At 39.4% G+C, this 23948-nt stretch overlaps 1 protein-coding gene across 7 annotated transcripts in view; it reads left to right on the top strand.

Moving 5' to 3' along the window:
• esrrb (estrogen-related receptor beta) overlaps nucleotides 1-23948 on the top strand; it is a 57269-nt gene that overhangs the window by 22824 nt on the left and 10497 nt on the right. For 5 of the 7 annotated variants that reach the window (XM_055038717.1, XM_055038715.1, XM_055038718.1 and 2 more), the window contains 3 exons: nucleotides 6873-6998; nucleotides 16021-16131; nucleotides 16511-16672. In XM_055038717.1, the coding sequence (XP_054894692.1) occupies nucleotides 6873-6998; nucleotides 16021-16131; nucleotides 16511-16672 (399 nt within the window). The remainder of the gene's footprint in view (nucleotides 1-6872; nucleotides 6999-16020; nucleotides 16132-16510; nucleotides 16673-23948) is intronic. The other 2 variants (XM_055038719.1, XM_055038714.1) reach the window with 1 other exon arrangement.

Raw genomic sequence — 23948 nt, 5'->3', positions numbered from 1 at the left:
CAGTTTATTTCTGTAGGGATTTTGATGAATTAGTTGAGATATGTGATTCTGAATGGCATAAACAGACTTGAAATATGAAGAATTATGGAATGAGTTTTCATTCCACCCACCTGCCATCTCATGCTTTTGTAGTTTTTGTCATTTCATTTCAAAGTTTTTAGGGTATAAATTGGAGAAATATGGCCAGGGATTTTTTTTTTGTGTACAAGGGAAACATTTTTAATTCACACTGACAACTGATTAAAACAATTTTCTGTATTATGCCATAGTCTCTGAGGAAATTCAGCAAATATATTGCCACATGATGTTGCTTTGACCAGGGGTTACAATCTGTCATGTGCTATGAGAATCTAGGGGTAAAAAAGAGAATTAGAACAACAATCAATAAAAAATGGAATGACAGTAATTTCAATTTTATGGAATTTGAACATTTTATGAATAAGTAGCACCAAACTGTGACTTCTGATCAAACTAAAATCCAGAGTCTGAGTGGTTGCTAATATTTATTGGAGTCACATAATGACATTATCCATGAGACTACGATCTATCAGTAGATCGTAGAAAATTACTTTAAATCATCACCTATCAAAGCAGGAATGTCAAGCGATGACCCAAAAAGTTAGGTACAAAATGACAGAAACTGCAAAAGAACAAAATAACGAGGAACAAAACGGTCAGTAATCGTAATTGTTATAAAACAGAAACTGGGGTATCTTTGACATAGAGAGATTATGCTGGCATCATCTGTCATGATCACTGGATTTATCCCACAGAGGTCAGATTTGGTTGGGAGGAGGTGCTTTTTTTTTTACCCAAACACAAAAGAGAGGAGACTCAAAAATATCTTTTATTTTTCCTGTCCTGCTTCTGTGTGTATTTCTGCATAGGGACTGATTTGGTTATCTGCAAGACACAATGTATTGCAGCTTCTCATTAGAGAGGCAATGAAAGACCCCCAACTGTGAAACTGTGTGCTCTGCTCCAGATTAATCAGGAAGAGAAAGATATTGTTGAGCCTGGAAAAAAAAATCTGCACAACAGGCACAGCTGCTCAGGTCAGGACTAAGCTCTGTTGGCTTAGTAGTGAAATACATGCTATGGTAAAGCCAAATAGAAAAGGTAGATGAGCCAAATTGAGATTCCTATTATGCCTTCCATCCATTTTCCTCTGTAAATTTTTATCAGCAAATGATTGCAGGAATTATACAGAGAGCAGGTCTGTCTGTCTTGATGCTAGGTGTTGATTTTGGACCTTGCAGCCCTATCAGCTTTAGACAGTCTATGTACCTTTTGCAGGCAAACAAAAGCATTAGGCCAAATCCTCCTGTTTACTCATGCTGCCATCAGCAATCCTGTCTGTTGACAAAAGATGAACATTTTCTCTCAAGTAGCATAACTGAGCTTTTGTCCCCTCAGTAAAAGTATACTGACAGCAACACAATTGAACAGAAACGATGCATTGGGGAAAGAAAGAGACGTCTTAAGTGGAGCAATAGTCCAAACAATTAAGAGCAAGGTACAAGGAGGGGAAAAAAATGGAACGCTCCTCTTTTTTTTTCCATTGTCGATTTGAAATCCCTCTCTTTCTCTTCTTGGAGGGCTGCCTGTAATGGAGCTAATCTGCCGTCGTTTGTCCGAGCCACAGGAGTTTTGTCAATAACAATCAGCGTTTGGAAAGTGTAATTAAGGCCGAGGCTTTTCATTAGGAGGAAGGGAGGGGGCTGTCTCCAGGGATGGGCATGCCAATTAGAAACTCAGGCACGCGTCGCCGGGTAATTTCAGCGAAAGGAGGGGGAAAAAAACCCAAGACTTCTTTAGATTGGAGAGGGACCCTGCTGCTCCTTCAGAGGAGAGGAGGGGAGGCTTAATGGCATAATAATCAGACAGGGGTCCCGAGCAGAGGAGGCAGGGGGATGGAGAGACTTTTTTTGGGGGGGAGGGAGGTGAAAGCCTTCTGAAATGATAAAAGAAACACACACAGGATTGCTGGAGGAAAAACAGAGGGAGTAAAAAGCACATTGTAGAGCCCTTGAAAGAAAGAGAGGGTGCTGTTGATGAGAACTGATTAATTAAAGGAATAACGAGGCAGTCAAGGGTGGAGTGTGAGACGGCCCACTCCTAATGAGAGGAAAACAAAGGAGCTGCCTTTCGCAGGCCTTTATCACATTTCTTCGATAAGACTCAGGGCAAACATGATAAGTTAATGTTAACCATGTACATGACAGCTTTTCCATCACCTTGTGCTCACCTTGTGATATACCTCTTAGCAAATGAGAATTTTTTAAGTGGGTATCGCGGTTATATTTTGAATTATTTGCCAGACTTATGCTCTTATTCTCTGCCATCCCTCTCTTTCTGGCTACGTTTTCAGCTGTTGCCCCTTTCTTTCAACAACAGCCGATAGCAAATCCATCTTCTGTCACCTATTCATACAGTGAAAGGCCCCTTGAACTTATACGTAGGGATAGTTGCATTACTCAAGGCCAGACCCAAATTAATGTCAACCTTTATCTCCATCCATCCCAGAAATATCTCTGTTCTCATTGCTCCACTTATTGCCCCCCATCTTCCTGTCTCACGTGCTCCACCAATCAAAAACATAAATGCCTTATTGAAACGTGTTTTCTTCCCATTTTGAACCCAAGTGTAAAATTGCTTGAAAACCAACTGAACTCGGTGGCCCTCTTTTATGTGAAGTAATAGACCTTGACAGTAAGCCTGTAAAAGTCAGTTTAGATTTTGATGAGAAATACCTGCCATTTTACTGTAATTTACTTACAAGACCTGACTTTCCCCCTCTGTGCCCTGGCATGGGTCCTGAAAAGCCATAAAATAGATTGAGACAGATACTTATCAAGAGAGAAAAAAGGAGGGAAATCTCTTTTTTCTCCCGCCTTCACCCTGTAATGTTATTGGTAACTAAACTATGACCTCTGTGAAAACAGATAAACCTGGGCATGACCTTTTGGGCTAATGCTTCATCTCAGAGAGTTTCATTTGTGGAGGGGAAACTTTCCTTCCTGTTACCTTCTCCCTTTGTCTGGAAATGTCTGTGACTATCTTTCATTTAAAATAAAATAAAAGTTGTGCGGTTGCCTTCAGATTAACACCACACACCTGTGCTTCTTTCAACAACCGTGTTTTTTTAATTGTCCACCTAATACTCCACAAAGTCCTCAGAAGCAAAAACACTTAAAAAATACAGACATGATTGCGAAGATAGTCATCCCTGGCTGAACAGGATTGAGGATTAATAAAATGCTTTTTATATTTCTCTGTTATTTGCTTTTTTTTAACTTTAAAGCTTAAGTAGAAGTCACTTTTTACTTCTGCTTGAGTCCTTGGGCAGTGGTGGTCATGGCCGTGGGAAGCTGTGATGGGTATCCCTTGTTTTCACTTCTGAAAAGTGGCAACTTAATTCAAAAGTAATGACTTGCAAGAAGATGCCAAAAATATTGAATCTACTTTAAAATAGTGAAAAACTGTCAAATCATTAACATGTTCTGTTTGTTGTCTAGAGATGAACTCAGATGAGTCAAACTGTTCACTTGAAATATTTATTAGATTTAACAGGGAAAGGATTAAACAAGTGAAAATAATTAATGTGCTGCAGAAAGCTATATGCTTTATTTGGCTTTATCATGTCAAGTTAAAAATATAAACACAATTGTTTTTTCTCCACTACAAACCCATAAATTTAACACTTGATTTATTGCATCAGTTCAGTTCCTTAGACTCATGTTACGTGTATATTCATAACTAATTTAGGGCTAGGCAAGTTGAAGGTTATCTCAGGTCATGTTGTGACTTCACTGAGACAGTTTGTGTAGTGATACCCAAACACTCCGTGCTCTAAAAATAAATCAAACACAGACGCGAAGAATTAGTTAATCCACTCTTCACTCTGCAGTGAGAGATCTGAATCCCCCTCTGAGCAGAACATCAGATGAGAAAGAAGCTCAACAGGACAGGTGGACACAGCAGCGTGTTTGTTTTTGTTTCTGTGGCATTAAAAAGGCCTTGCTTGGCCCCAAGGTGTGAAAATACACACCCTTACATTGTGTTTGGCCAATAAAACTGACCTAAGACACATGGGTGTGTTTGTTTTAATATAAATAAAAACGAATTATTTTAACTAGAAATGTAGTGATTGGGTAGAGGCACAAAAGACCAAAGAATGACGTCCCTCCAGGACAGCATTGATTGTCTCCTCCCGCCTTGTGGGAAATGAATTGGATTATTATGGTGTGTTCTGCTATGACAACAGAGAAAAACAGTCTGAGGAAACGCAATCAGAGCTCATCAGCCGGCTCTCTCACACCTTTATTTACCCCAACCCCAAAGAGATGATGGGAATTAGCATAATGATTTCTAACCCAGATAAAAAGAGGAATTTCTAATTATTTGTAACATCTTGGGACCCTCCTCCTGATCTGTCCAATAATGTTAACATAATTGCATAAGTTGTCAAAGGGTGTTGAAGGGCTAGCGGAGGAACGCTGGTGGAATATTACACAATTTCCTTACAGAAATGTAGAGCAATGGTCAGAGTAGTTGATACATGTTGGGTTTGCAGTCAAAATGTGTGTTTGAGCATCAAAGTACAACTCCAGTTTAAAAATTACAAAAGTAAAGTTTATAAAACTGTCAATGTCAGAAGCTTTAAAGCTTAAAAGTCCACTTAGGACAACAAAATGATTCAAATTCCTATTCTTCAAGTAACTATTACACTGAAACCCACTATTGAAAGACCCAGAATACAATGAAATGTATAGAGATGCACAGAGATGGAGTCACTGCCTTACATATCCTTCCCTTTCTGCTACTAATGCTAGAGCAGGGCATGCTCTTTTATTGTGGAGCAATGAAACTCTTTCTCAAGATGCTGCAGCTGAATAATGCATAAGGACTCTTGGCTGCACACTATGTAAATAGTCAACAATAGCAACAGTGGTAACAACAGGTTTGGGTCTACAGGAGTATTATGTAAAGTGGTCAGGGGCAGTGTGTCTGGCTCTCTAGCCTGCTATTGAGGCAGAAGCAGAGCCTATGTGAGCACAAGGGGGGGACATGACCCACGCTGGGACCTGGAGGGGACATGTACAGAATTAATGAGGCCAATTTAGTGTAGAACCGGGGCGGCATCTACTGAACGGTCCTTAAGGACCGTTGTAGCTTTACCCCTCTCCCTATCCATGCGCTTTAACTCCTCCTCTCCTTGTCCTTTGGTCGTCAAAGTGAGTACCAGTGAGTAGTAGAAGGTACTCACTGAAAAACAAAACCACCTGAGCTGCCCAGCCACTAGGTAGGAGGTGGAATGATATTCCCTAATGATAATCTTGACTAAAAATACCAGTTGTAGACTATTAGACAAAAATCTACAACAAAAAGATAGTACATGATCAAAATACCTTTCTTTAAAACATGAAAGCAACTTTTCCAACTGCTGCTAAATGAACAAAAATGTTTTTAATTTCCCTGTATTTGTTTGTTAGTGTTTTGAGCTACATATTTGGTCTTCTCCACGCACACAGATTAAAGAACTACTAAATTTAAATATACTTTTTAAATGCTTATAGTGGAGAATATAAAGTATTTTGGTCGCTCTGCTCCATAATCATTCCACTTCATCAGGCTATTGTCCTAGGTAGCCAGACTCCTGTCAGTAATAGTTTCCTTTTCTCTAGATGTCTGATGTTGTGCCACAATCAGTTTATAGAAAGGTGAATAATTCTTTGGGTCATAAACTTATCTAACATACAAAACATTTTTGCTAATTTAAGAAATTTAAATAGACTCAGAATCAACCTGTACAACACTTTAATAGTGAGTATTAAATGCTTACATTTTATTAGCCTAATGACTTCCCATTTCAAACCAGGGTTCAGTCTAACTAGCTATTAACCTTCCACCACTTTAGATTTTTTAACTTTTGTAGAAACTCAATGCAACATTTAACACAATACAGTATGTCAACCTTCACAGATTCTCACCTGAAAATATAAAAACTACACAAAGGTCACGTCACTCTCATACGTGTCGCTCTTTACAGCTTGTGCTCCTTTCTGCCACATGTTATCTATGCCACACATGCGCACTACTGCTACTGAAGTATTGCAGTAACTTCCCAATCCTAACATTACATGATCTCATGTAAGTGCAATAGCTTCCCTGATCCTCTCACCTCAGAATGCTTGATGCTTAAAACCAAAAGTGAAATGCCCTCAAGTGGTCACTTGAGGGCATCGCTAAAACACTGAAACATTATCTCCTTCAATATGGAAATTACAACAAAATAATAAGTTTGCGTGTACTGCTGGAGTTTAATACTCTGATTTCTACACCCTTCATCCAAATTCACACACATTTTCAATCCAGAAACACACGAACAGCGAAACACATTCTTTATGGACACTGTAGGACTTAATGCACCATCAAATATGATACATATTTAATGCATTTTCCAGTATGCCAGCAGACATGGTAAGATCAGAATCTTTACTTTCCACATCTTTAGCTATAGCTTTCTTTGGCAAATTTATTACAGTGTGTAACAAAATGTGGGGGAGGAGAAGCACTGAGCTGTGGTTCATACAGCTGAAGAAAACTCTGGTTGCTCTGGCAATTTCTCAGGCATTTCAATAAGAAGAGTTTTAATCATACAATTATGATTTATTTAAAAAAAAAAAAAGCTTATTTGAGGTTTTAAAAGGTTTTGCATACTTTTGATACCAGTAACTATTTAGATATGACATTTATAGTTTTATCATTGGAAACCACTATAAATTAATTATAAATGTATATTTTAGATCACTCTATAGCCACATTCGATAATGTCTTAATACTAACTTGCTCCTTTTTATGCTTTTCAGGTAACATAGAATACAGCTGTCCTGCCACAAACGAATGTGAGATCACAAAACGGCGACGCAAATCATGTCAGGCTTGTCGCTTCATGAAATGCCTCAAAGTGGGGATGCTCAAAGAAGGTAAGAAGAGTAAGAACATTTTTTATTAATTTTACACGCATCTATGCAAAACATCTCTTAACATCGCACCCCTCACGTTCAGGATAATTGCTTTGTTACGTCCCTGATTGCTGCAACAATCAGCCCACCGAGTTTCTCTTGTGCTCCACAACACAGCGCTTTGTCCTGCCTCTACCTACACAGCAGTAAATAATGTGCAGTTGAGCTGGGGACAGAAATATGCTGAATAGGTTGCTCCTGCCGTCTGAGTAACAGAAATGTAACAGTATTCCACTTGGAAAGGCTCACGCCGGGTCCCTCAGCACACGCTCACCACAGTCTCAGCTCTCCCTGGCATATTGATCCACTAAATGTTTTCCGAACATCTCAGCTCTCTTCCTGTGGACTTTTTTTTTTTTTAAGTCATGCCACCAGGGAATTCAGTGACAATTAAACATGCTCCAGATGGATTTGTCTGGCCACGGTTTCTCTCCCACTAAATATCACCACCAGCCAAACCCCCCTGAGACCTTCAGCCATGGCTGCTATTTTAAGGGAGGAACCTCTCTGCTTTCACCGCATTACACATCCTCACCTGCCTGACTTCTTTATTCGTTCTCACTGCTTTGTTGGAAGGGAAAATAATATTTCTGAATGAGGTGAAAATACATTCATGTCGATCGTGATTGAAAGTATTACTGTTTGTATTCATTTTACATTTTTAAATTATTTATTTGATGTATAAATTTTTCATGGCACAAAGACGACTCTGGAAACAACTAAAATGACTTTTCAAATATTTACATCCTTACTAATATTTGGTAAAAATAAAAAAAAGTCCCTTGGAAAACTGCAGTGAAACCAAGTTCCTGGCTTAAGTCTGACTGGAAATTTATGACTAAATCTTGGAGTTCAACTTTTAAATGTAGTCCATATTTATCAGTGGATATAAGTGGATACAAGTAACTATATAAATTAGTTAGATTTTCCCCAAAGCAAATCAAAATCTTAGCCTGACTTATCTTTTTCCAAAACTGGTTTGGATGCCATCTTTTTGCAACACCACATTGTGTCCTAATTTTTTCAAAGGATTACATCAGAATAAATGAAACTTATTAACACAGTTTTTCTAGAAAGGCCTAGAAACCCCTCAAGACTGAAGCATTGGGCAATAAAATGTAAAGTGCTGGAATGGCAGTCCAGCCTGTTTTAAATCAACAGGAAGTGACAGGGTGTTGACCAAAAACAAAACTGAGCCAAACTCCAAAAACATTTTCAGGTCAGACTAAAATTTGAAGGTGAAAGATTGAGCTGTTTGGCTGCCAAGAATGGAAGTGGCAGCAGCATGATGTGGGTTTGTTTTGCTCTTACTGACACTGATACTTTGCATGTCTATAGAATAATAAGAGTCAGTACAAATCACCATCTCCTGTTCTGTATGCAACACTTTTTATTAATGTATACAGCTCTGTGTTTAAACTGGAACCAACGTAGAAAATTAATTGAATTGTATGCATTAATTAAGTTTTATTCTGTTTACATGGCTCAATTGAATTAACTTTATATATTGTATACAAATTAGATCTGTTTGTCTTTAGATGGCATCTACTGTGACTTAGTACTTTGTGAATAAACTGTTGAAATGGAACAAGCATCACCTGAAAATCAGCAGCAAGGCAGCTTTAAACTAGGACACAGTTAAATGTTTCAGTAGGTTTTATGATTTGTGGTTAGAATGAAGTTAAATGCTGAGAAATCTGTGATCACAAATTGAGTGCTTTGGTATAAAACATAATTAAAACTTACGAAAAGGATGCAGGGGGAGCAGAGCAAGCAGAGGCTGGTTTGGAGAAGGACAGGTGAACCAGATGAACTAATCGGAGGAAATGTAGAAAAGCAGTGGCTGGGAGAAAGCTGTGAATTTGAGTCAGAGAGAAACAAATTAATGCAGAATGAGCTGAACCCTCAAAGCTTCATCTTACCAAAATGTTAAAGGCCTGATAATAATCTAAGGAAACAAATTCAAGTATAAAAGGAACAGAGCACAAAGGAAGAAACTAAACAGAAAGGAATGAACTTATATTTCAACACCATTAGAACAATAGTGAGCACAGAGAACTGAACAGAATATGGCAGGACCTGAAGTACAAAATAAACCTTAGTGATCCCAAACTCAGAACAAGAGATAAAGCAGGTTGATATTATTGTTTTTGGCAGGTCAGAAAATTTGTGGACTAACCTTACAAGCCTGTTCTACATGTACCTCAGAAATTAAGCTTAAAAGAAATGAAGCATCCAGCTAACAATGGCAGAAGCTTGTTGATGGTTACAAAGACTGGATGGTTTCTTTCAGCCAAATGTTAGTGGGAGTATATTTATGTTTAAAAATATGTGAAAAGTCTTTTCAGATTCAAACTTGTTTTTAAAATTATGTTATCAATTGGTCAATATTTTGTGATATTTGCTAAATGGTATTAAATTATGAATGTATTTATTTTTTTACAGTTACTCGTCCTGTATCACCCAGATTAAAACTTATACTTTGAAATTATCTGATAAACTCTTAAGTCAGAAGTCCCCTATTTCCTTCCTCCCATTATTCTGCCGTTGGACAGCAGGATTTATAGATGCATATATATTCAGTTAGCGGCCAGATCCAGAGTTGTGGCCCGTATGGATCTGCTGCACAGTAACAGAATCTCCTGGACTGCATGTGGCCAGATAAAGCCTCAGTGCCAGAAAGACAGAGTAATCGCATTACTATCTGATGAAAAATTTATGCCAATATATCATTCTGGAGAATAAGAGGCTACAAAAATATGTGGCTGTGGCTATAAATGAATGACCAGTGTCAGGTCAAAGTAAAAAGAGTGTAAAACTCAAATATTCACGCTCCGAATAAGCCCTGGGTTTTAATGCATTCTTCTGTGAATTCAGCATATTAGCAGAATGAGAACAACTCTCCTCTTTTGCATAGTTCTCCTCATCGCAAAGCCACAGCTATTGTCAGAATGTGATTGAAGATTAACGGAGCAGTTATCTCATAATTTAATGATTTTCAGACAGTATTATTGAAAACATTTCCAATGACTTATGGATAGAAGTGCAGTAGATTCTTTTCTTAAGATCCATTTTAGGGCTTTTTTAGCAACTGAAGGGAAAGAAAAACACACAGCGTGTGTCTGCTGTAAGCTCTCTGAAGCCGTGGGCTCAACACCGCAGCCGGACTCATCATGTGGAGATGACCACTGTTCATGTGACTCAGGATGCCACTTACTTTAATTACTGAAGAAAGGTCACATTGTGTCACCGTGGAAAATATCACCTAAATATATCTCAATAAACTATTCATCCATTTTAAAATAGCAAAGAAGTTTTCGGACAATACCATAAATGATAATTCTCATGTTACAGTTACAGTAGCTGAAGCTATTTTAAATGTTTATCATTTGAAAGTGTAGCACGATAAATATGGGGAAAGTAGTCTGCTAAAGATCAGCAGCAAGATTACAGGAATTACAAGAGCTCTGCCTGGACCCCATGTTTAGTCGCCGCACTTTCCTTTGACTGTATAAAGGAGGAAGTGATCGATACACGAATCAAATGTCAGGGGCAACAGGTTTTTTTGCTCTGATCAATGGAAACGGATCAGAGCTTAGAGCAAGAGAGAAGACAAGATAGCATTGAGAGATTACATTGACATCATTTGGTGGCAGTTGCTCTCTTCCTTTCCCGTCGCTGTGTCTCACTTACACACAGAGGATCAACCACATGCATGGCTACATGCAGACCAAACACTGTTCTTATGTAACAATTGCTTAAGCACTTCAGTCCTATCATTGCTTGCCTGGTTTATTGTCTCCAAGTGAATGTGTTGTACAACCTGGAAAATGCCATGCTTTGCCAAAGTCTTCATACTCTTGACCTTTTTCACATTTTGACATGTTACAATCTCAAACTTTAAAGGATTTATTCGGGTTTTTTTAGGGTAGACTAACACAAAGTGGAAGATAAGTGAGCTGAGACCTCTGTAGCTCCTCCAGAGTTTCCAAGAGCCCCCTCTTTACATACAAAAGAGCAATGCTGCTAGTACAATGCCCTTCATCAAATGTTACAGCAGAGAGTAAAAGACGTCACTATGTGTCATTATAGGACAATGAATTGAACAGCGTTGTTAGTGTTGTTGTATTAGTTTTTCATTAGGATATTTGGATGCACTAATATTCTCTAACAAACTCAGATTCATGCTGAGATTAAATGACACAGCTGGACTCTAATTACTGACTTATTCTGTGTAGATATGGGAATGCAATAGGATGATTTGGATTATCCGTTTGACAATGATGGTGACCTTGAAAGACAGGACATTTCTTGTTGCTTAGTTGAAAAAAAAAACTCACACCAATTTTATTGGAAAGTTATATAATATTCAAGGGTGAATTAGGGTAAGACAAGACAAAAAAAAAGTTTTACATCTCTTATTTGAGAACTGAATTTCAATTTAAGTGACAGTTACTCTTTGAATTTGTCCACATGTTAGCTGAGCAAGGTATTGCAGCTAACCTGCAAATGGACTATCTGGCAACGATGTCAGTATGGCATCTGATGACCCCTCCTCATCTGGAGGTCATCAGATGAGGAGGGGGCAATGTGTGACAATTTTCCGCTACCCTCGTTCATCACCACTCCTGATTAAAAATGCTGTGACACACTTGCAAGCATTCAAAGCTGGCAACAGGGGCCCTTTGAAATCGTGCTGACGGCAGTTTAGCGCGGCAGCTTCCTTGAAAGGCAAGGCTCACCATGCCTTGCCATGTGGCCTTCTGATTTTCCCAGCTAAAATAGGGTCTGTCTAAGCCCCCCTTGGCATTGCCAACCATCCCAGACATCCTGACACTTTCCCCAATGGAGAGATGCTCTGAACAGGTGAGGGACTCAAAATAAGGGCCTATACCATAGCTTGCCACACAAAGTGAGTGAAGACAGGCCCTTTTGTAGGAGTGTGCTTGAAGGGGGATTATTATTGTTTTTGGAGGGAAAGAAGAGCCCTAGGTCAGCTGGCCCCGGCCCCCACCTCGAGGCTTGCGTTAATCCATGTGCGAATGCCAGCCGCCTTGGCCAAAAGCCCCCTCCACAAGCAGCTTTCTTTGAAGAGATGATACCCGAGCTCACCCACTGCAACTCTCACTGCACTGTACAGTGAACCATAAAACAGTAAGAAGACTTTTGCATATTTATACCTCAATTGTTGCTTACCCATGGAGGAAGCACAACAGACCAATCAGTCAGACTCCTCAAAAATCCACCCTATGTCTCCAAGGGAATGAATGTAAATGTAACTAAACACCTCTGATCTTCCTTTCTGCTCATATCTGGACAGTAAAATGAGACAGGTTAAAGCCGAGCTTTAATTCCTGTCACCATTTGTTAATTATGGCCTGGACTGTAGTAATTAAAAGAGGCACCCATCCACCCTCCATCGCCGGCTGACACAGCCGCACAGCTCAACTGGCAGAGAGAAACACTGAGATCCGAAGCGCAGTCACCTGGCAGGAGCCCGTCTCTACAGGAGAGCTGAAAGAAACTGTAGAAAGTGGTGACATCACATTGGCCAATGAGAGGAGTTTCCATGGCTCAAATAAAAACTACTTGAGCTACAAATGGACTCCAATAAAAAAGGCCACTACATGCTTGTTTATAAGTTGGGGAGAAAAAGAAGTCTTTCATGTCTACTTGGTGTGTGTGCATGCGTGTGTGCGTGTGTGTGTGGAGGCGGCTTCCCCTATTCTTGCCGGGAAGGATGAATGTCTATTGGGAAATTGGGGTAATTAGGTTAGTAGGTTGTCACTGTCAGGAAATTGAAAGACAGTCCTAATCAGATTTGTGTTTCTAGGGAATTAAATAATTTATATAAGAAAATGAAATATACAGTTACACTGCATTGAAAAAGTATTCATACTCCTTGTAACACATAGTTGTTTATTGGAATCAAAGTGATGCATAGTTTTTAAAAGAAAAAGCTGAAAGGTTTAGGATGACCAAAGACGAAGGAGCACAGCAGACGGGTCAGGGAGAAATTTATAAAGAAGACGTCAGATCTGAAAAATTATGCAAAGCTTTGCGCATCTCACTGAGCACATTTCAGTCCATTCAGATAACTACAGACCGACTGAGACTGACAGGAGGGTGATGTGATCCACAGATCTAGTGTTTACAGCAAGGTGAAAAGAAGGGAGACAATGTTGAGGAAAAAAAAAAAACAAACATTACACATCTCATGTTTCATAAGCCATGTCGGTAGAAGAAGGTGCTCTGGTTAAATGAGACCTGCACTGCATGCAAGATTCCAAAATACCAGCCTGCAACTCAATGAGAGGACAAAAACCAACATTACACGTCACCCTGAAGACAGTATCTGACCAGTAACTGGAGGTGGTGGCAACATCAGGATATTTTTCTACACTCACGATAGAAAATCTGGACTTAACCAATGAGAGGATGGCTTTCTTGAATACAACAAGAAATACTTACAGAGGCCTTTAGAGATAACAGCAGAAGTTCACTTTTCAGTTGAAGGATTATATTCATTAAAATATGTTGAAGTTTGTGGTTTTAATGTTACAAACTGTGGAGAATTTCCAGAGGTGCAAATAATCTATCAAGACATATTACATTGCAATACATTCTAATGCCACCAACCTGCATTTATTAGCAGAGAAAAGAGGTTTGGTCATGTCACATAAGAGGTACAAATCTAGATATTTTGCATAAACCGGCTGTTGAGTTCCTTTTTGCTAAATGAAGGCCATCACTTCTGTCCTGCTCATCTGATTTTTCTCCTTTCCTCCCGTTCACCGAGCGACCTCCAGTCGTTTGTGCATAGGGCCCATCCAAACTCATCCTCTCCAAGAGCACTTGCTGATGGGTAAATTCTATTAGGCTCATTTGCAGTGGCCACACAATGTCCGGATTTGACACCGTCCTCCCTGTTATAAAGTGATGAAATCATCAAGGAAGTGCTCTGGCTGCGGGCGTTCTTCACTCAGAGGACGCAGGAAGCTGACAAATTAACTCCTCCTCCACCTCGAGCATTTCATTGAGCCTTTTCCCATCCATCCTCTAATATTAAATTTGTTTGAGGGGGGCTACATTATGTATACAGATTGAAAGGATTCTCCCTCTTGACAGGATTAAGATTTAGGTTTCACAGTAGCGATGACACACAAGTATGAAGATGCAGGATATAAATGCTTGCATGCAATTGCATTAAATAACCAAATACCTGCTCAGGGATATCAAAAGAAAAGGAACGGCGTCTATAAAATATGTTAACAATGTTGAAAATTAATAGAATAGAAAAGACATCCGAATAGAAACATTCTTATCAAATAATGAGATAATAAATAACTTATGTTATGATGAGGCTGGCTTGACATTTACAGTATCAGTGTGCAACCTGGCCCCCTAGGTGTGGCTGAGGGTGATAAGGCCCCTGTGCTGCTCCAGTGAAAGAGGGGTGAAATAGGGGTCTTTTATGGGAAAGCAATACCCAGTTATCTATCTGTGGTATGACAGCGGGAGCTTTGTTCGTTATGTGTGTGGCGGCATCTTTGCTCGGAGCTGGCGGTTTTTGTTTTGTGGATGTGGAGGAGAGCACACCTGAGCTCACAGTTGCGAGCGAAGAGGCAGGTAGCTGGCAGCTAATTAGTATGCAGCCTGCCTCACCCCAAAAGCTAAATAATTAGAGGGCCAGTCTGTGAGATCATTGACCCTGCATTAAATATTCATATGTTTAGACCTGCTCTGGGCTCAGCCGTGTCACAGTAGACCAGCCAGGCATGGGCCACATATGGGAAGGTAGCAAGGCCTCTGACACATTCATACAGACACACACTCCTGCGTACTCATTCAGGAATTCATTTCAACACACATATGCCACCATGCAGTCCTTTTTGATCACTCATGCAAAAGCAAGAGACAAACTAATCTAAGGAGTGTAATATTTGATTCAAAGTAGCAACCAGAACTTTTTACTAAACATTTTTTCACTTTGTTGACCTACATAATGTTTGTGTGTGCAGTGTGTAGGAAGCAGATTCATTCCCCTTGAAATTTTCCATCTTTACATCCACAACCTTCAATGTATTTTGTTGTGAAAAACCAAGACAAAGTATCTAACGTTCTGAAATGGAAAATATGTGTATATCACACATATCCAAGGCAGTATTGTGCAAGATGGCTGAAGCTAAAAAAAAGCAAGGAACTTTGAATGAAATCTATCAGAGTCTGGTAAAAGACTTGAGATGGAGTTTCACTTTGCAGCTGGACAGCAACCTTTGACACATGGCCGCTGTCTGGGTGAAAATATCCATGTTAAAAGGGACCAGTCAAAGTCAACTGCCATGTTAAGTGTTCTTCACAGATGCTCTCAATTCAGTCCAACTGTGTGGCTTTGTGAAGGAAAATGGATGGAGATGTCAGTATCTTGATCTACAAAGCTGGAAATTTACTTTAACGGACTTGCATGACTCTTACGGGATGAATACAAATTAACACCACACTTATTTAAAACCATAAATAGGTTTCCTTCAACTCTACAATTATCCCCGAGAAAAAAATTCATCTACAAAATATACTACCTTCTGTCTAAGCAATGTGAAAATAAGGTTGAACAGTGAAAGTTGTTACATAAATACATAAATACATCTACTGATGCTGAACTTTGCTTGAAAGATGGTTGGGGATGAACAGATTGGTCAAACCTTACTTTCTTAAAAAATACCAATTTTCAAAATACTTTTCAAGCTAAATTTATAAAAGGACTGACCGACCTTACAGTCAAAACATGTAGAATTTGCAGAGTTGTGTTTGTTTATCATAGAAAATCCTAATAAAATACACTGAAGTTTGTAACTGTAACATGACATACTGTGAAACAGTTCAAAGAGTAGGAATACATTTGAAAGACAATATATTTGATATTCTTTACATTCTGTCTGTTAAGCAAAATACACACATTTCATCTGGTGATTGTCTGACTTCTCTTTCCCAGGGGTTCGTTTGGACCGTGTGCGAGGGGGCAGACAGAAGTACAAGCGGAGGCTGGACACAGAAAACAACCCATACCTGGGCTTGACGCTCCCGCCTCCTACTAAAAAGCCTCGTGAGTACTCCATCGCTAACCCGTCGTCACCCCTCATCCAGCCAGTCAGCTTTCAGGTAAAGCCTGGCCAGATTCATGCTCCTCTGTCACTCCCATGTTTGGACAGTTGAGAGATCATTGGTCAGAAATGTAGGCCATGTATTGTTCCGGCCATAGCTGAATTATGTTAAGTCTCCGAGCGGGTGACCGCTGTTATACAACTGAATGCTGGAGGACGCATTTCCCATTGCAGTTTCTCTTTTATTTCCCACAAACATTCAATTAGTTTCTCATATTGTCACAATGATCAATACTGAACATCTTTATGGTCCTTTGAGCTTTTTCAACCTCTGACCTCTTCTTTTTGTCGACGTCCTACTGCCCTCTCTTCTATTTTCAGTCACAAAGATAGTGTCTCACCTGTTGGTGGCCGAGCCAGAAAAGATCTACGCCATGCCTGACCCGACCATGCCAGAGAGTGACATCAAGGCTCTCACAACGCTGTGTGACCTGGCTGACCGCGAGCTTGTGGTCATCATTGGCTGGGCCAAACACATCCCAGGTAGAAAAGATTTCCCTCTCGCTGTGTCTTATTCTTTCTAATTTCTTTCTCTCTCTCATGTTTTACCCGGAATTTAACTCTTTCACTTTTGTTCTCTTTTGCTCTTGAAAGATTGATTCTTATCTTATTCTTCTCTATTATTTTTTTAACATATCTTTTCTTATTAATATGATACACCTGAGCTTCATTGTTTTATTTTTTGATAAAGAACTTTGATACACTATCAGATGAGTGGTGCTATACCAATAAACTTGCTCTGCATAAAAAAGTAAGCATTTCATAAAATGAGAGCAGCCCACTTACCCTTCTGGTGTCTATTGGACTAAAATAGTGAACACTTAGCAAAGTTTTTCAAGAAACACATCTTGAATTAATGCATCTAAGATCCCTTCACTGAATGAAGAAGGAGAAATGGGGAGATTTAAAGCAAAGTTTGGGACCTGCCCAAACAAATAAGTCATCATATCACACTTGAATGCACCGAAGAGCAGGAGCACACACACATCTTCTGAATTATTGATAGGCATAATCATGTTTCTTCCGTGCCCCATAGACATCGTGATAGACGAGGTGTTAGGTTATAAGAGGCTGTTGAATTAAGGATACACCATTGAGAATACACCGCCTCACGTCAGCAGAGATTTTGCTTCCTTCAAGAGTTTTTCCTCTGATTTTGACAGAGAACATGTTGTTCAGCCGCTCTTTTTTTTTGCAACCCAGGCAGATTCTGCTTGATCTTGCTCTTGACCCCCATAACTCTACAGCATTACGATGCTGTAAGCGCGAAAGAGTAACAGACTAAATGACAGTGTCCCTCAGCGGCAACTCCATAACCTCCTTCGCTCATCAGCATAACGTGAACAGGGACACAGCTGTCAGCGTGCGGGAAAGCTCAAGCAGCTGCATGCTTTTATTTTATGTCTGTCAGTTATTGAGATCATTTAAATTCAACTTAAGTAAATTGAGAGAACTTATTTAAATCAAACCAGCTGGAAACTAAGCTGACCCTTTTTTATATAATGCTGAAAAGGTATTAGAGTACTTCTCAGAAGGAAGGGTATTAATCAGGTACAGATCTAATAGTAAGGAGATTAGAGGTGGATATGCTCCCAGGCCCTGGCCTCAGCTCCAGTTCCTTACTCGTCTAAACTGTTTGGATCACTCCGCACATGGCCATGCATGGTCAGCAGCCTGAGAGTTTAACCAAGGAGCTTACTCAGGACTGGATCACAGCTGACCTGATAACACACTCCCATCGATGTGACCCAAAAATGACGCCAGCGCCACAGACATTCTGAAAAATCCCATGATACTGGACTGTGGAGGGCTGGAAGCAGAACACACTGCCTTTGTTAAGGAATGAAGAGAGAGAGGAAACCTTAAATAAACTTGCACATTTGGATTTGTTTTGCAATTTTGTATTTGTGCTCTAAATATTTTACATTTATCTGCTTACACTTTTCTTACATGCTGTAGTGCACTTTATAGACATTGCAGAGGTTCATAGTGTTCCTGTGATTTGACAAACACTAATCATTTCAACCCATCGCTTCGAGCCCATGGTTCTGTTCCTAAATTAGCACAGGTATCTGCCACTTAAAGGCTACAATGAATAATCTGCACTACCTGTGAGATGATAGCCTATAAGCAGATTATTTTGATCTCCTTCCTTGTAAACAGACTCTCACTAATACCTGTGTTTCGTAATGTTTCATTGTTGAATCAAGCTGTTTTTTCTTTATATTAGATAACCATTTAGGTGAGAAAAAAAAATGCTTCTACTAAGTGCTTGGTTTGCGTCTGTCCCGGAGGTGGCGTTTGTATTAGGACAGTGGGTGTCCTTTGGCCATGAAATGGCTGCATAATTGAGTTGTACATGGCTGAACCTGATCAGAGACGGTTCACTGGTTGAGCGAAACTCCATGCGCTAACACTCCATGCTCCGACGGTACCCTGGGGCAGCCTACCATGCTCATCTCCTGCTATATTTCTCCTCCTCCACTACAAGACCAGACAGGGAAAAAAGTGCTGATTGTATTCTGATAGATTTTTGTGGCCTTTGGCGATGGAATTAAAAAGATTAACAGTTCATAATGAAGTAGAACACACTTATTAGGCCACTTTCAGATGGGCCAATAACTAACGTTCAAATTCAACAGTTTAAATGTCAGAAAAATTGGCACTTAGCATCTCCCAGTTGATTTTTAATTTCGTCTATTAACGGAGAACATTTTAAAATGTGTTTGAAAAGCGGCGTAATGTGGAGAAGAATGGCCCAATTGCACATTAATGGGAGGGCAAGTGGAGGATAACAAGCTGTATTAGTCGTATGGATATAGTCCAGTGTCTTTCGTTCTGAGCTATAAAAATGAATAAGCATCCAGACCCTTGCAAAAGAATTCATACCCCTTCAATTTGTCACTTTGCAAACAACTTTAATGTACGTTTAATGTTTTGTAAGATAGACAAAAACAAAATAGCTCAGATTTTCAAGAAAACTGCATTCTGCAAAGTGTGGTATGCATTCATATTCAGTCCTTCTGAGTCAGATTGGACCTTGTTTTGTTTTAATTCTGACTGGAAGTGTTTTGGTGTATGTCTCCATGAGCTTTGCATGTTAAAAGATTATTTTTCCTGCAAAATAGTTGAAACTCTGTTAGATTACTTTAGGAAAATGCCAAATCTTTTCACAGATTTTGAATTAAATTTAGATCTGGACTTTGACTAGTGCATACTAAAAACATGCATATGATTTGATCAAATCTTTACATTGTTGGTGTGCCTCCAGAGGAACATTTCCTGCAGGAACGTGAACCCCATTCTTTTACAGATTCTCCCACCTGAGCTTTGAATCTCTGCAGCTCCTCTAAGACTTATCTTAAATGCTTTCACTGATTAATGTTGTGATAGGCTGACCAGTCAATTTAAGTGAATGACCATGTCTTGTTAGATTTGCAATTCTGGGACACTCTTTCAAATATCAGACTGACATGAACATTATCTTAGAGATTTGCAAATCTTGATATAAATATTTTTTGTTAGGTGAAAAATTTATGGATTTAATTAAACTAAAAGTACATTATATCTGTTTGCTATTGCAGACAGCAACTCTGCCCTGATTCTGGTTCTCCCTTAATCACAGCAGAACCTTCGGACACTTCAGCCACTTCTTTAAATAGAAGCATGAGGCGCAGTCTGCAGCCCCCTGAAGAGGGTCTGGGGTCATTAGTAGGAGCAGTGTTACCGGGATGCTGACAGATGGGTTGTTGCTCCTAAGGTCCCAACAACCTTTGACACACATTGCAGGGCACTGTACAGCCCCTTTGGCCCGTTTCCATCACGTAAAGCTCAAATCCACGCTGTCCAGGTGCTTTACGGAGGAACTAAGTACACTCACAGCCTCAGTGCACTAAAACCGCCTTGACACTGAGAGTGTGACTATGCTGGATGCAGTCTCCACTATCATGGTCAAACTGGTATACACGCCTTTTATGCAAGGTAGCGCAAGAAGCTAAACTTTGACATTTACAAAAATCAGTCAAAACACTTTTACTGTCCCAACTGAAAATGATTATATTGTTCACTTTATTTCTTTCACCACATATTGTGATTATGTTGTAAAATTGAAAACCAAGTGTCAGAGTTTTACAAAGGGTGAAGTGATACTACTCTCTATGTGGTTCTTTATATGAACAGGTTAAAATACCCACCACCAAGTCTTTAGTATCTAACAGGCCAATGTTCAGTCCATCATATGTCACATCTGTGAATCTTCCAAGGCCAGACAGTAAGGCACTGGACTGCGAAACATTAATGAGACAAACAATTAAAATGAACATGGTAACTTTGGAGGTAGCAGAGATAGATGTTCGCTTTCAGCAGAACAAACAACCTAAATTTACTGTCAGTGATACAATGGGATGGTGGAAATCAAATTCCTGTGTTGGTATGGTGCATTCAAACTCTGGACCTAAATGCAATTAAGGACATGTGGCAAGACTTGAGAGTCGGAATAGAAAAAACAAAAATCTCAATGTAATCATTGCCCACAAAACATTTTTTGTGGTATTTTATGGTTGTACAAAATTTGCACTCCACACCTTTCAGATTTTTATAAGTAATTCTTAAAAAAATTTAAAAAAGAAACATGTATCACTTTAACATTACCTAACACTTTGTTTTGGTTTATTACATAAGCTCCCAATAAAACACTTTAAGCTCTGAGTTTAATGCTTAAGGGACATGAATGCTTTTGCAGAGCACTGTATCTTTTTTATTAGGTGCTTAGAAATGAATTTCTTATTTCTTAACACCAGGTGTTTCAGCATTAGTTGTATTACATTTAGGCCAGAAGAAGGTAATGACTCAGACTGCATTGCGCTATTTATCGCTGGTGTTTTGGGAATATTCATTATCTGTGCTTTATTGAATCCCTGTGTTTGACAGACAAGTGGCTGCCGCATTACTTGTTAACACAGAGGCAGCGATGTCGAAAAGAGATCACACCTTCTTGTATGTTGTCGTGTTTGCGCTTTAATCACCCGCACTCTCCCAGCAGCCCCCGCCCCCCCTCTGCTCCATCAGGGTTCCCGTTTTCTCTTTGCCATTAAATTGTAAAATCTACTTACTGTGTTGCCAGCCTGATCCCACTCAGGCTGCGTAATCTCCTTGTAATAGAGTGTGAATACTGCCCAGCGATAAATCAGCACCTCATCAGCGCACTTTATTAAATATAGACACCAACAGACAGCTCTTAGTATATTCAATTTACCCTCTGACGTAGGCTTCAGCATGGGGGATAAAGATAGATTGAGCAATCAGGTGGATGCTGAGGCTTGAATCCAGGCAAGAGGGACTGGAGAAAACTTGAGGAATTGAGATGGGTTGTATATGAGAAGTAGGAAGAACCACAAATGCAATGCTTGCCAAGCAGGCGGAAAAGACTTTAACTCGCATTTTTGTTATTTGGGTGGAAAATTATGAAAAACGTTGAAATCATGGCATTTCTGTTAAATTGGTATATTTTATCTTAGTCTCTTTTATGTGAAAGGCACCCAGCCTTGTCTGCTGATGTGCCTTGAAGTGATCATTCTCAGAGCGCCATCCCTCATTAAGCAATGTTACTTGATGGCAGCGAAGATAAATTATATGTAATTATGGTGATAATTAAAGCTTGATTCGTCCCGTCTTTGCGGCTAAACAGAGATTTGTAAAGTCAGTATTGGCCAAGGGAGACCCAGGGGAAGGCTAAAGACTCATCTGATAGGGTCTGAGGGTCATAGGGTGCAAATTGAAACAAGAGGATTACTGTATTTAATGTTTCTCAGCCTCATGACGCTCACATACTCCTGGTCAAATCATCCGTTTTCTGGTAATAGGATGATACACTTGTTGTAGGAGATTCTCAAAGTATACCAACCTTTTTATTATTTAATTTTTTTTTTATTATTTAAACTTGAAAAAAAAAAAAACTTAATTCCCCTATTAAAATGCAGACACATATAGATGGAACCTTCTTTTCATTTTCTGCAGTCATTTCATCAGGGAACCTTCAGATGCGTAATGCAATAAGGAGAATAACACCATTGTTAATTGTGAGGATGCCACGGTTCTTATATTATCAGTTAAACATCATGAAAAAAAATTATAAGACCAAGACATTAGATATACAAAGTAACACAGTGAAGGTAGTCGTCGTTAAGGGGAGAAAATATGGTGTAACAGTGACAAAAAAGCCCACAAAGACAACAATCTATTTTATTCTTCATATGCCTAAACTATGAGACAGGCTGCAAAATTTAATGTTAGTATATCAGCATAGTCATAAGACAGTTTGGAATGCAATAGCTGTGGAATAGTATATACCAAACGTCCTGAATACACACTTTGCATTCCTACAAGATCTTCACCTGTTAGATTGTGTCTCCATGCAGCAGATCTCCACATTTGGCACAGGATCCAACATGTTCCAACAGTGAAGCATGGGGATGGCAGCATCAAGCTTTTTGGCTTTTATCATCAGTTCAGGTTGGATGTAAAAACAACAAATACCAGAGTTGGCACAGACTCTTGATATTGACTACTTTTTTTGGATAAAAGAGTGAGCAAATATTGCCAAGTCAAGTGAAAAGCCTTGCATTTATTTTCCAGTTGGGCTGCAGAAGTTGAAGGTCATATTAAATGAGGAAAATTCTCGGTATATTTTTTGTGGTCCCAGTTCTGTATATTATAAAAACAGATGTGTATAAACTGTTGTATTCCTTTTTGTGACTTACCTTGATAAAAGTGGCTCCCCCTACGAACGTTTGTGCTTATTATTTTTTCTCTCGTGAGCTTTTTTTTTTTCCTTAGCAACAATGATTAGTTTAACATAATTGTGTTGTACATACAACAACCTTCTTGTCATCAAATCAATGTAGAGTGAGAGGCTGCAGCAGATCTGTGTTTGTCATACATGGAGCTGGATTTCTGGTCAAATTATTTATGTCGAGCACAGCAAGTTATTACCAAGCTGTTATTGATTGGATTCTCCTCATGCTGTCATGTAAATTCTAGAAGCTTCAAAGAAAAGAAAAAAAACCACAGTAAACCATAATTATGCTTCAGAATAAAAACAAATATGGACAAATCAGAAGTGTTCCTTTTTTTTCTTTTGTCTTTTAATCAGACATTTAGACTAAAAAGAAGAGCTTTGATACAGAAAAAAGCTGATGGCGATATGATCGCTGGGCCCAGTTTGAGGATAGAATAAAAGGAGTGCTAAATCTCTCGGGTTCTGTTTGAGCACAGTTTTACTTCAACCGGTGCCCGAAGAGCACTTGACTTGGCTGAGGTGAGATTGCCGCCAGGCAAAAGTCTTCAGGGCCCGCTTGTCCTTCTGATAGCCAGCCATGATAGATCAGCCAGTGTCCAGCCAGGATTGCTCTCCTTCCCCCATTTCTATCTCACACTTCCTTTTTTCACTACTGCTTTGGTCCTCTTTGGTCCTCTTTCTTGCTTATCTCCCTCCTCTCTGCCCCATATCTTCTCTTCTCTTTTATCCCCCATTTCTCTATCTCTTGCCATTTTTTTCCTCCTTCTCTCTCTCCCCCCTCTTTGTCTGCTGTGTCGTCTGATTGAGGGTGAGTTACGAGGGGGCTGCAGCTGGAGGGGACCGCCGTGCCTCGTAATTACATCTCTTTTTATTACTCGCGCTAATGGCCCTCGGGGAGAAAGAAACAATAATAAATTAATAGAATATGAACTCCAGCTCAACAGAAATCTCCAGCATTTCATT

Source organism: Poeciliopsis prolifica, unplaced genomic scaffold, assembly GCF_027474105.1.
Source record: "Poeciliopsis prolifica strain line A6 unplaced genomic scaffold, Auburn_PproV2 SCAFFOLD013, whole genome shotgun sequence".
Lineage (NCBI taxonomy): Eukaryota > Metazoa > Chordata > Actinopteri > Cyprinodontiformes > Poeciliidae > Poeciliopsis > Poeciliopsis prolifica.
Note: the sequence above shows the minus strand (reverse complement) of the source record. Positions and strands in the feature narration are given on the sequence as shown.